This window comes from Leptodactylus fuscus, chromosome 8 (genome assembly GCF_031893055.1).
Source record: "Leptodactylus fuscus isolate aLepFus1 chromosome 8, aLepFus1.hap2, whole genome shotgun sequence".
In the NCBI taxonomy this organism is placed as follows: Eukaryota; Metazoa; Chordata; class Amphibia; order Anura; family Leptodactylidae; genus Leptodactylus; species Leptodactylus fuscus.
Genome location: NC_134272.1, coordinates 22,363,103 through 22,376,411, shown reverse-complemented (window position 1 = coordinate 22,376,411; position 13,309 = coordinate 22,363,103). Strand labels below are relative to the sequence as shown.

Genomic DNA, 13,309 nt, shown 5'->3' with positions numbered 1-13,309 from the left:
ACCAGGCCTTACAATTCACCACTAGCTTAAACTGTTTGGGAATAATAGCTGAACAGGTCACTATTTCAACTTGATTTTATGGAGTAGACATCATGGAATATTATTGTAGGCAGCCCAGGATTCCCTGTGCAGCACGGTACCAGGGCGCACCGCATGTCATATAAGAGAGTTTCAGCACTTCTGTCAGGAACAACTTCTATATCCACAACAGCTGGAGTCGTTTCCATGTCCACAATCCCAAACCTTATTTTGCAATCTAGGGCACAACCACGATGGTACTTTATTTTTTAACAAAAACATAAAGAATCAGGGGTATCCGTGTTACCTTACATAGGGACACTTTCTTCCCTTGTTCACATAATCCAAAGTTTCGACCCGGCTCCTCCAGGAACGTTACATACAATGCACTTACTATAACAATAAATGTTTAATTTTTTAAAAAACATTTAATTTATGAACTTCAATTTAAAGTGTTATAACTAGAGATAAGCGAACAGTGTTCTATCGAACACATGTTCGATCGGATATCAGGGTGTTCGCCATGTTCGAATCGAATCGAACACCGCGTGGTAAAGTGCGCCAAAATTCGATTCCCCTCCCACCTTCCCTGGCGCCTTTTTTGCACCAATAACAGCGCAGGGGAGGTGGGACAGGAACTACGACACCGGGGGCATTGAAAAAAATTGGAAAAAGTCATTGGCTGCCGAAATCAGGTGACCTCCATTTTAGACGAATAGTGGATTTCAAATCCGGGTCATATGAGAATGTGAACTTTGTGACTATGAGACAGGGATAGCTGTACAGGCAGGGATAGCTAGGGATAACCTTTATTTAGGGGGGAATGTTATTAAAAATAACTTTTTGGGGCTCTATCGGGTGTGTAATTGTGATTTTTGTGAGATAAACTTTTTCCCATAGGGATGCATTGGCCAGCGCTGATTGGCCAGAGTACGGAACTCGACCAATCAGCGCTGGCTCTGCTGGAGGAGGCGGAGTCTAAGATCGCTCCACACCAGTCTCCATTCAGGTCCGACCTTAGACTCCGCCTCCTCCAGCAGAGCCAGCGCTGATTGGCCGAATTCCGTACTCTGGCCAATCAGCACTGGCAAATGCATTATATTGGCGTGATGAAGCAGTGCTGAATGTGTGTGCTTAGCACACACATTCAGCTCTACTTCATCGGGCTAATAGAATGCATTGGCCAATCAGCGCTGGCCAATGCATTCTATTAGCGTGAACTGAGTTTGCACAGGGGTTCTAGTGCACCCTCAGCTCTGCTACATCAGATTGCTACATCTGATGTAGCAGTGCCGAGTGTGCATCAGATGTGTAGTTGAGCAAAACTGACTCAGCACTGCTAAGTCTCTGCATTCGCATAGGAATGCATTGGCCAGCCTTCGGCCAATCAGCGCTGGCTCTGCCGGAGGAGGCGGAGTCTAAGGTCGGACCTGAATGGAGACTGGTGTGGAGCGATCTTAGACTCCGCCTCCTCCAGCAGAGCCAGCGCTGATTGGTCGAGTTCCGTACTCTGGCCAATCAGCACTGGCCAATGCATTTCTATGGGGAAAAGTTAGCTTGCGAAAATCGCAAACTGACAGGGATTTCCATGAAATAAAGTGACTTTTATGCCCCCAGACATGCTTCCCCTGCTGTCCCAGTGTCATTCCAGGGTGTTGGTATCATTTCCTGGGGTGTCATAGTGGACTTGGTGACCCTCCAGACACGAATTTGGGTTTCCCCCTTAACGAGTTTATGTTCCCCATAGACTATAATGGGGTTCGAAACCCATTCGAACACTCGAACAGTGAGCGGCTGTTCGAATCGAATTTTGAACCTCGAACATTTTAGTGTTCGCTCATCTCTAGTTATAACGTTACATTTTAGAGTCTGAGTCCTACTTGGAAAAATGAATGATGACAATCTGTAAAGCACTGCAGGGATTAGGGTGGGGCTTTCTGCTGAAAAATGTGCAGGGCGTATATTTGCCATAATTGGGTTTTACAAATGATGAGATATCACTATTGCGTTTCATGCCAGTTTAGAGCATGAGAGCCTCTAATCTTGAGATTTCTACTTGTGTATTAGTGCCAATGATGGGAGTAGTTGTGCCCAGGAAAGTTAATATAAATGTGTCACTTCTGTATCTTCAGGGCCAGGAAACATGATCATGGTGATTCTTGGTCTGGAGGACAGTCAGACTGAGAAAAGAAAAATTGACCAATGGAAAAAAGAACCATACCGGGAGTGTCTCCTGGTGACTGTGACCGAGGCCGAGATCAGTGTGAACAGCGCATTAACCAAAGCGGATGTGTCTATAGAAGAGAGGATGGCAAACAAGGTGAAGAGGATGAAGAATATTCTACAGGAGTCTGCAGGTGACTGCGATAATCTATTGTTACATACTTACAAAAACAACAATATCTAACTGTTGGGAGTAGTACGTGTGTGTGTGTATGTGTGTGGTGTACGGTGTGTGTGTGTGTGTTTACACATGTAGGGGGGACCTCTGGAAAAGGAGGGGGCTAGTCTGGTGGGTGTTATGTAGAAACAGAGACAGACTGAGGCTTATTATTTATTCCATGCTGAATAGCTAACCTTGTCCTGGCCACTGCCATTTACTACCTGGCCTAGACCTACCTCAGGTCTAGTATTTTGCTATATTGCAGTATCTCTTGTTAGTCATCACTTTTCTTTCTTTCTTCACAGAACCTAATGTCTACCAGCCAGGAGGGGTAAGAAATAACTCACAAGATCTACTGATAAATACACTGTGGGAGATTCACCATTATATTAATTTTTATTATTATTGTTTATTTATATAGCACCATTACTTCCATGGTGCTGTACATTATTATATTAATTCCATGGTGCTGTACATTATTATATTACTTCCATGGTGCTTCACATGTGATGGTTTACATACAATACACAAAATATACAAACGAATATTATACTAACAATAACCGACTGGCACAGTGGGGTAGAGGGCCCTTCCCGCAAGGGCTTACACTCTATGAGGGAAGAGGGATAGAGACAGAAGGTGAGGAGAGAGACTGTTAAGGTGGTGACAGTAGCGTTACTGGAGGTTGTAGGCCTTCCTGAATAAGGGAGTCTTCAGGGCCTTCTTGAAGCCTGTGATTGTGGGGATCAGTCTTATGTGTCTTGGTAAGGAGTTCCAGAGTATGGGGGATGCACGGGAGAAATCTTGGAGACAGTTGTGTGAGGAGCGGATGAGAGCAGAGCGGAGTAGGAGGTCATTGGAGGATCTGAGGTTACGTGTGGGCAGGTAGGAGATTGGTTCAGAGATATATGAAGGGAACAGATTGTGGATGGCTTTGTATGTTAACATTAATAACTTGAACTCAATTCGCTGGGCAACAGGTAGCCAGTGAAGGGACTGGCAAGGTGGAGTAGCCGATGAAGAACGGGGGGCGAGGTGTATAAGCACAGTTTAAGATGGACTGGAGGGGAGTGAGATTGTTCTCATGGGAGAACCTCTCCTGGGTTCTCTCAATGTATCTAATTTTCTTTCCTGGGTGCTTCCGGCCTATTGGTCACAGCCTCATACAGTTTGGGTCCAAGTGTCATTACATCAACTCGCACCATCTGACCTCTGTGGCCCAATCACAGCCCTTTATAGTGACCAAGAGTTGCCAACGTCACCCAAGAGGCCGGAAGATACTTGGGAAGGGACATTGTATTCCGCAAGAAAACCCATAACAGGTAGGGAAAGCTGAGCACTTGTGTTTATTATTTTCCCCAACTTCCACAGATGGAACAATGTAATACATATTTGCTGCAAAAAAGTGTCATATGCCAAATATGCACCACATTTACACCCATCTGCAATGGAAACTGTTGTAGATGAGCTAGTAAATGCCCCCACTCCCCCATTATTCCTGTCTGGTGAAGGTGCTTATATCAGACACATGTCTCAGTAGAAGCTCCTATCTAAGGCCGTGTCTCTGCACACACTATAAATACGTATTTCTCCTTTTTATCAGGTCAGGAAACAGTCTGTTGTGATTTTTTCAAGAGCCAAAAAAAGTGACTATTCTTGGCTGAAGATGCTGCTTGAATCACCAAATTTCAGTAACCAAGTCCAGTCTGTCCGCAGCCATTATATTACCGACAATAATTTAGACAAACTCAATTCTGAGTTTGTGTCTGAGTGCACATTTGGGATTCTGTTTCACACCAAGAACAAGGAAGATATCAACGTGCATGATGTGATGGACTCTCTATATGTTAAGGAGCGGGACGTTCTCTCCTCTAAACTTGGTAAGAGGTGATTGATTGAGTGGATGGGCCCCCAGTGACGTCATAGTTCGTAGGTCAGCCCTGTGTCTCATGTCACTTGAGTGATGGAATCTGTCCAAGGTTTTGCATCTCAATATTCGTATTGTATGTGATGCGTGGTTATTAATACATATAGTGTGATGGTGGTGACTGGTGAGATGTCATGTGTAGAGATGAGCGAACACTAAAATGTTCGAGGTTCGAAATTCGATTCGAACAGCCGCTCACTGTTCGTGTGTTCGAAAGGGTTTCGAACCCCATTATAGTCTATGGGGAACATATACTCGTTAAGGGGGAAACCCAAATCCGTGTCTGGAGGGTCACCAAGTCCACTATGACACCCCAGGAAATGATGCCAACACCTCTGGAATGACACTGGGACAGCAGGGGAAGCATGTCTGGGGGCATCTAACACACCAAAGATCCTCTATTACCCCACTATCACAGCCTAACAACTACACACTTTCCACATTCAAAAAAACCTCTATCAAAGTGGGAAAATACCTGGAAACCTTCTTTACTCCCCAAATGGATGGACACAAACCCCAATTTAAGCTCAACAAACAGTAACAACCACCCCTTTAAATCACGTTCCCCATGACAACCACGGATGGAATAGACAATGGGAAATCCAAAAGCCCTCACCCTTAACTGTCATTTTGAGTGTGTGTGTGTGTGTGTGTGTGTGTGTGTGTGTGTGTGTGTGTGTGTGAGATGTGGTAAGACCATCCAAAATTCACTTTTCTAGCCCTTAACATGAGCCCTTCCAAACAAAGTTACAGGACCTTAAGCTGAGCTACCAGCAGAGATTGAGGCCCTTGGCATGAGTAGAGCCTTGCACCAGCAGTGTTTTTGGCACTTAGGGTGAGTTGAGCCTTGTACCAGCGTGTGTCCCTTAACATCAGGCAGGCCCTAAGTTCTGCACTTTGCACAAAAGTTCCACATTAACTAGGCTGAATGGTACAAACCTTAGTAGGCCCGAGAACCAGGAACAGGTCTTGCAATGGCTGTCGGATAACGCTTAAAGCACATTGTCCACCAGCCAGTCAGCCTCTACCTCCTCTTACCCAACAGTCTTGTCCTCCTTCCACCCAAAATTCCCAATCTTCCCAGAACAATAACCCCAACTGTCCCTGCTCCCCAGAGCTGTTCTCCCTTCCTTTGACTGTACCGCAACCTGCCCCTCCATTTCGCGATTCCACGGACCTAACAGACGAGTATCTGTGTCCAGATGCTCAAACACTAGAGTCTCCTCCATCTCCGGTCGATTTGGTGGCGGATGACCAGCAACCCACCCTCATCGACGACGATGAGATGCAGTTGCTGTCAGGGCAGCCAGTTGACATGCGCATTGTGCAGGAGGAGGAGGCGAGACAGGAGTTGGAAGAGGAGGTGGTGGACGACGAGGACACCGACCCCACCTGGACAAGGCGGATGTCAAGCTGGGAAAGTAGTGTGGATGTTGAGGCAGGTGCAGCACCAAAAAGGGTAGCTAGAGGCAGAGGTCAACAGCTTTGCCGAAGCCAGGCCAGACCCGGAATGTCCGAAGATGTTCCCTTTTGTACCCAGCCCGGAAAAACTCCCCCATCGAGGGCACGTTTCTCGAAGGTGTAGAGTTTTTTCAAGGAATGCGCCGAGGACAGATATAGTGTCGTCTACACAATTTGCCTCTTGAAATCGAGTAGGGGCCCTGAGAAGAGCAACCTGTCCACCACTTCAATGCACCGTCATTTGGAATCCAAGCACTGGAATCAGTGGCAGGCAGCAACGGCAGGACAAACGTCGCCCGCTGTTCATGCCACTGCCTCTGCTCATGGTGCTGGCGATGCGCTCCAGAGGACGAGCCAGGACATCACTTCATCTGCCTCTGTTTCTGTCTTATCTCCTTCTCCTGCACCATCAAAGGCACCATCAGGCGCTTCTTTACAACAACCCACCATCTCTCAGACATTGGAGCACCGGCAGAAATACACCGCTAACCACCCACCCACGCAAGCCTAGAACACCAACATCGCTAAACTGCTGGCCCAGGAGATGTTGGCGTTCCGGCTTGTTGAAACTCCCGCCTTCCCGGACCTGATGGCAACTGTGGCACCTCACTATGCCGTCCCTAGCCGTCACAACTTCTCCCAGTGTGGTGTCCCCGCCTTGCACCAGCTTGTGTCACTCAACATCAGGTGGGCCCTTAGTTCCGCGCTTTGCTGCAAGGTCCACTTGACCACCGACACTTGGACAAGCGCCTGTGGTCAGGGATGCTGCTTATCTTTAAGGACAGGCAGGGTGAATGTGGTGGAGTCTGGTCCCGGGGTGCAAACTGAGGTACCCTATCTCCTCTCCCAGGCCAAAATTCATGGCAGGAGTAGACTGAAACCCTACGACGCTGCAACCTCCACCCCAGCTACTAGCGGCAAACGCTAAAACACTGGTGTGGGGAGACGTCAGCAGGCAGTGCTGAAGCTCATCAGCTTGGGGGACAGACAGCACAGTGCCTCCGAGGTCAGGGATGCCATCCTGGCTGAGATGGCATTTTTTTTTCCCTGCTACACCTGGGGCCTGGCATTTTTACGCCTGTGATAATGGCTGGAACCTGGTAGCGGCTCTGGAACTTGCCAGCCTCCAACACGTTCCATGTTTGGCCCACGTCTAACCTAGTGGTGCAACGTTTTTTGAAAACATACCCAAATGTACCGAAGCTACTGTTGAAAATGCGGCGCTTGTGCGCCCACTTTTGCAAGTGTACAGGAGTCGCTGCTAGCCTAAAAACACTCTAGCAAGGCCTACATCTGTCCAAACACAGGCTGTTGTCCGTCATTCACACACGCTGAAACCCTACAATACCATATCTTGAGCAGGGTGTGTGAGCTGCACAGACCTTTGATGGAGTTCCATCTACAAAACCCAAGGGTTCCTCAAAGTCAGCTCCCAAAGTTTCTGCACCATGAGTTTCCAGGGGTGGCAGAGTTATGGCTAGGGGAAGAGGCATGGATAGGGATGATGTCTAGGGGCAAAAGCAGTGTGGATGTGGAGGCAAGCTAAGCAGCAAAAACTGGGGGTACAAGCTAAGGCATGGACTGGGGTGATGTCTAGGGGCAAAAGCAGTGTGGATGTGGAGGCAAGCTAAGCAGCAAAAACTGGGGGTACAAGCTAAGGCATGGACTGGGGTGATGTCTAGGGGCAAAAGCAGTGTGGATGTGGAGGCAAGCTAAGCAGGGAAAAAGGTGGCTAGAGGCAAAGGGATGTCCAGAGGCAGAAGACAGCTGCATGACAGAAGCTAGACCTGAGCCAGCAAGGCCCAAGATGCCCTCTTTTCTAGCTTCCTTAGAAAAATTCCCCCATCGAGGCCACGTTCCTCGCTGGGGGAGATAATTTCTAAATGTATAGGTCGAGGACAAACTGAGTGTGGTTTACACACTTTGCAATGCGACTCCCCATCTCCCAGGCCTTTCATTCCAGGCTAAAGTACAGCACATCCCACCCACATGCCCAAGGCTTCAACGGCCTCATCTCAAAAATTCTGGCCCAGGAGATGTTGGGGTCCCGGCTCGTGGACACTCTGCCCTTTTTGGGCCTGCTGGCTACTGCGCCACTTCACTGTGCCATCCACACCAGCACTTTTCCCCAAACATGAGGCGGTCTCTAAGTTCAGCGCTTTGCCCAAAAGTTCCACGTGACCAGCTATGAATGGACAAGTGCATGCGGACAGGGACGCTAACTTTTAATCTTGGCACAGTGGTTGAATGTACTTGAGGCATGGACCGGGTCGCAAAATGTGGTAGACTGACTTGTCTCCCCACACAACATTCCTGGGAGGAGGGCTGAAACACCACCCTCCTCCTCCACTGTTAGATTGACCCCAGCTACGAGCTGGAAACGCAGCAACACTGGTGTGGGGAGACGTCAGAGGGCCGGGCTGAAGCTCATCAGCTTGGGGGACGGACAGCACACTGCCTCTGAGGTCAGGGATGCCATCCTGGATGAGATGGCAATTTGTTTATCCCCGCTGCCCCTGGGGCCAGGCTTTTTTGTCTTGTTGGAGGGCTCTGGAGCTTGCCAGCCTCCAACACGTTCCATGCCTGGCCCACGTGTTCAATCTAGTGGTGCAACGATTTTTAAAAACATACCCCAAATTAGCAGAGATAAGGGTGAAAGTGGGGCACTTGGACACCCACTTTCCCAAGTCTACAGTACCTGGAGCTAGCCGCAATACACTCCAGCAAGGCCTACATCTGCCTGAAGCACCTACTGTTGTGCGAGGTCACCACACGCTCAAACCCTAGATACCGTATGTTGAGCAGGGTGTGTGAGCAGCAGAGACCTTTGATGGAGTACCAGCTACAAAACCCAAGGGTTCCTCAGAGTCAGCTCCCTCACTTTCTGCACCATGAGTTTCCATGGGTGGCAGAGTTATGGCTAGAGGCACAGGCATGGATAGGGGTAATGTGTAGGGGCAAAAGCAGTGTGGATGTGGAGGCAAGCTAAGCATAAAAAACTGGGGGTAAAAGCAGAGGCATGGACTGGGGTGATGTCTAGGGGCAAAAGCAGTGTGGATGTGGAGGCAAGCAAAGCAGGGAAAATGGTGGCTAGAGGCAAAGGGATGCCCATAGGCAGCAAGGGCAAAGATGCAAAACTCTCCCCTGTTTCAAGAATTTTCCTGACTTGTCTCCCCACAAAACATTCCTGGGAGGAGGGCTGAAACACCACCGTCCTCCTCCTCCGCTGTTAGATTGACCCCAGCTACGAGCTGGAAACGCTGCAACACTGGTGTGGGGAGACGTCAGCGGGCCGTGCTGAAGCTCATCAGCTTGGGGGCCAGACAGCACACTGCCTACAAAGTGAGTCATGCCATCCTCGATGAGACGGCAATGTGGTTTTTGCCACTGCATCTGGGCCCAGGCATGTTGTCATGTATGATAATGGCCGTAACCTGGGATCGGCTCTGTAGCTTGGCAGCCTGCAACATATTCCATGCCTGGGCCACGTTTTTAACTCATTGCTGCTAATCTTTTTAAAAAGGTACCCCAATGTTCCTGAGCTACTGGTGAAAGTGTGGCGCTTGTGCGGATAGTTTTTAAAGTCTATAGTTGCCGCTGCTAGCCTCTATGCACTCCTACAACGCCTGTACCTGCTGGAACAACAGCTGTTGTGCGACGTCTCCACACTGCTGGCACTAAACATATCATGTGTTGAGCAGAGTGTGTGAGCAGCACAGACCTTTGATGTAGTTCCAACTCCAAAACCCTCGGGTTCGTCAAAGTCAACTCCCTCAGTTGCTCAACCATGAGTGGCCATGGGTGGCAGACTTATGTGAAATCCCATCCCATCCATTGCACTGGACATGAAACATTAGCATGCGCTCAGCACAACTCCGGATATGGCAGCTGCGTTAAGCAGGGTGCAGGGTACAACACAGACCAGGCCCGAGCACCAGGAACAGCTGTTAGAAATACTGCAGCATCCGCCATTTCCTTCCAATTTTGGGGTTTTGGACCTGCCACCGACTTGTCTGGACCTCAGTGAGGATCATGAGACACAGTTGCCATCAGGGCAAGCTGTGGTCATGTGCGGTTTGCAGTAAGAGGGCAGTGCGCAATTGGAAGAGGAGTTGGTGAATGACGAGGCCACCGACCCCACATGGACAGGGGTGATGTCTAGGGGCTAAAGCAGTGTAGATGTGGAGGGAAGCTAATTCAACAAAAAAACAGGGTAGAAGCAAAGGCATAAACTGGGGTGATGTTTAGGGGCTAAAGCAGTGTAGATGTGGAGGGAAGCTAATTCAACAAAAAAACAGGGTAGAAGCAAAGGCATAAACTGGGGTGATGTTTAGGGGCTAAAGCAGTGTAGATGTGGAGGGAAGCTAAGCAGCAAAAACAGTGGGTAGAAGCAAAGGCATGCAAAACTCTACCCTGTTGGAAGACTTATTCCTAGGTCTGGAACACGTTAATGGCCCCCCCCTGACAAATTACTGCCACTCAGGGGCCTAGTGTCACCAGGAGGGACAAGTATAGGCGCATGTTGTGGGAATACCTGGCCGACACCAGCTCTGTCCTCTCCGATCCCTCTGTGCTCTACTGCCTACACTTATTTTTTCATCTTTTTTTCTGCACTGCACATCTCTTGCCTACTTCCTTTGGGATCTTAGAAGTGGTGGTCCACTTCCAAAGGTGGTAATTTCAGGGCTGGAGTTGTCAATAGACAGTGTAACGGGAGTAGCTGAGGTATTGCTGTCTTAACCACTTTTTGGCACAAAATTAACTTCCAAAGCCAAGTATGGTGCAAGTATATGATGCAAGGACACCTACACACCTATCTCTGACACATTGGGGAGTTCACCCTCATGCGCCCTTTTGGCCTGCACCATCATGCGCCTCTTCCCAGCCACTCCACATCTCCCAAGCTTTTCATTGCAGGCAGAAGTACAACACAACCCACCCCCATGCCCAAGCCTTTAACAGCCTCATCGATAAACTGCTGGCCCTGGAGATGTTGGTGTTTGTTTATGCTTCTGGATACCCAGGCCTTCCATCAGCAGATGGCAGCTGGGGCACCTCCCTATGCTGGGCCTAGCCGTTACTACTTCTCTTGGTGTGCTGTCCCTGCCTTGCGCCTGCATGTGTCCCATAACATCAGTCGGGCCCAGAGCTCTGCGCTTTGCTGCAAGGTCCACTTGACCACCGACACATGGACAAGGGATGCTGCAGTGCTTATCTTTAATGACAGGCAGGGTGAATGTGGTGGAGTCTGGTCCCCGGGTGCAAACTGGGGTGGCCTATCTCCTCTCCCAGGCCAAAATTCATGGCAGGAGTAGACTGAAACCCTACGATGCTGCAACCTCCACCCCAGCTACTAGCGGCAAACGCTGTAACACTGGCGTGGGGAGATGTCAGCAGGCCGTGCTGAAACTGATCAGCCTGGGGGACAGACAGCACAGTGCCTCTGAGGTCAGGGATGCCATCCTGGCTGAGATGGCATTTTTTTTTCCCTGCTACACCTGGGGCCTGGCATTTTTGCGCCTGTGATAATGGCTGGAACCTGGTAGCAGATCTGGAGCTTGCCAGACTCAAACACGGTCCACGCATGGCCCACGTTTTTCAACTTGTTGGTGCCATGTTTCTTTGAAACCTACACCATTGTGCCTGATATACAGGTCAAAGTGGGGCCATTTTCGTAAGTGAGAACTAGCCTCTGCTAGGCAGAAAATATTCAGAGCACACTCCTCTCATCTTCGCTCCGTTGGCTGGCGGAGGAAGACGAGGGGGTTGGAGTGGCATCTGATGTCCCTGTCCCACACAAGGCTAGAGGGTGCACTTCAGTGCATCCCATTGCTTCACCACAAATGGTGTGAAGGGGAGTGGAAAATGGAGGAAATGGAGAGTGACCCTTACAATTGGGGCCAGCAAAGGCATGCCAAGTAACACACTGGCACTCATGGCTGACTTCATCTTGGGTTGCTTTTCAACACATATTTCACATCATGAAGAACAAATAATACTGGATTTTTACAAGCCTCGAACCCCGGTCTAGGTCTAATGTCTGTTCCTTTCTTATATTAGGGCACATGTGTATTGGATATACCAATAAAGAAAGTAAAACGCGCTCACTCGGACTAAATTGATAAATAAAAACAAAAAAATGTTTATTTTAAATAAACATTTTTTTGTTTTTATTTATCAATTTAGTCCGAGTGAGCGCGTTTTACTTTCTTTATTGGTATATCCAATACACATGTGCTATATTTACACCGACTTAGTATCGGTAGAGTATAACGCTGCCAATTATACTCGGTTAACTCCCTTTCCACCATCCTTTTTGTGAGGAAAATATATTTTCTCATTAAAGCGAAATATCTCTACTAACTACTAAAGATCCCAAGAAGGCGCGGTTATTCTTGACCCATATCTTCTACTTTCTCATCATTTCTTATATTAGGGGAGAGGGAAAAAAAATTACTTCAGTGATACGTTTAGCGTACATAGACTGACTATTAATGTGTATGCCACTTAGTGTTGTTAGGGTTACACACCGTCACAACCTGGCTAAAGCTTCTATAGCTGTTAATAAAGTCAACATAACTTTTCGGTATCCAAAAAGACAGCTGGTACCGACAGAGAGCAAGACAAATGTCAACCTAAGCTGTGAGCTCTGAACACCCACAGTGACTTTGGCGTCATCATCATTATAAGGGAGCGGGTGGTAATAAATAACTTGGCAGTGCCTAAAACCCAAAAAGCTTATACAACTATATTTACATTAAGATACACAAATGACACTTTTTAGTAGCATGTCATGAGACAAGCTGATAAGATCTTCCTTTGTGCCGTGCTATTTGAAAGTTAAACGCTGCCTTTATTTTAATTCTGGAGAAGGTGCAGACATTAGATTTAGAACATGTTGTCTTCATTGTCCAAATCCTCTATATAGGTAATGTGTTTTTCGGGCCGAGCTGTCTGGGAACGAGCTGGTGCAGCACTGACAACCTGGGTGAATATGGCAAGAGCCTGAGATGTAGGGTGAATGAATCCCCAAATTATTTGGGGAATTTCCACTCAGAAACTGGCACTATATACCAGTAGCAAAAATTGTGGGTGCACGTAACCCCAATATATTCTTTGAATTCCCAGTCAGACAATGGCACTATATGGCAGTGGCAGGACTTGAAGGTATTTGTAACTACAATATATTCTTTGCATTCCCAGTCAGACAATGGCACTATATGGCAGTGGCAGGACTTGAAGGTATTTGTAACTACAATATATTCTTTGCATTCCCAGTCAGACAATGGCACTATATGGCAGTAGCAAAAATAGTGGGTGTATATAGCCCCAATTCTATTGCTAGGGGACTTGCAGGGTATTTCTGGGGTGAAGGGGGGGGGGCACACCGTTGGAACGGGGATTTGGGGTGTATATATAGGGTATACGGGAATACACTGTCAGTGTATTCCATTCAGGATCCTGGGAAAGCTGGGTTGCGGTGATTGAGCCCGTCAGTGCCACGTTACACTGACAAGCTT

General features: G+C 48.1%; 1 protein-coding gene across 1 annotated transcript in view; it reads left to right on the top strand.

Moving 5' to 3' along the window:
- The window catches only part of LOC142217205 (uncharacterized), a 56,501-nt gene that overhangs the window by 1,445 nt on the left and 41,747 nt on the right, over positions 1-13,309 (top strand). Inside the window, exons 2-4 of the mRNA XM_075285393.1 lie at positions 2,151-2,375; positions 2,707-2,732; positions 4,005-4,281. Coding sequence (XP_075141494.1) covers positions 2,162-2,375; positions 2,707-2,732; positions 4,005-4,281 — 517 coding nt within the window. The 5' untranslated portion in view covers positions 2,151-2,161. The remainder of the gene's footprint in view (positions 1-2,150; positions 2,376-2,706; positions 2,733-4,004; positions 4,282-13,309) is intronic.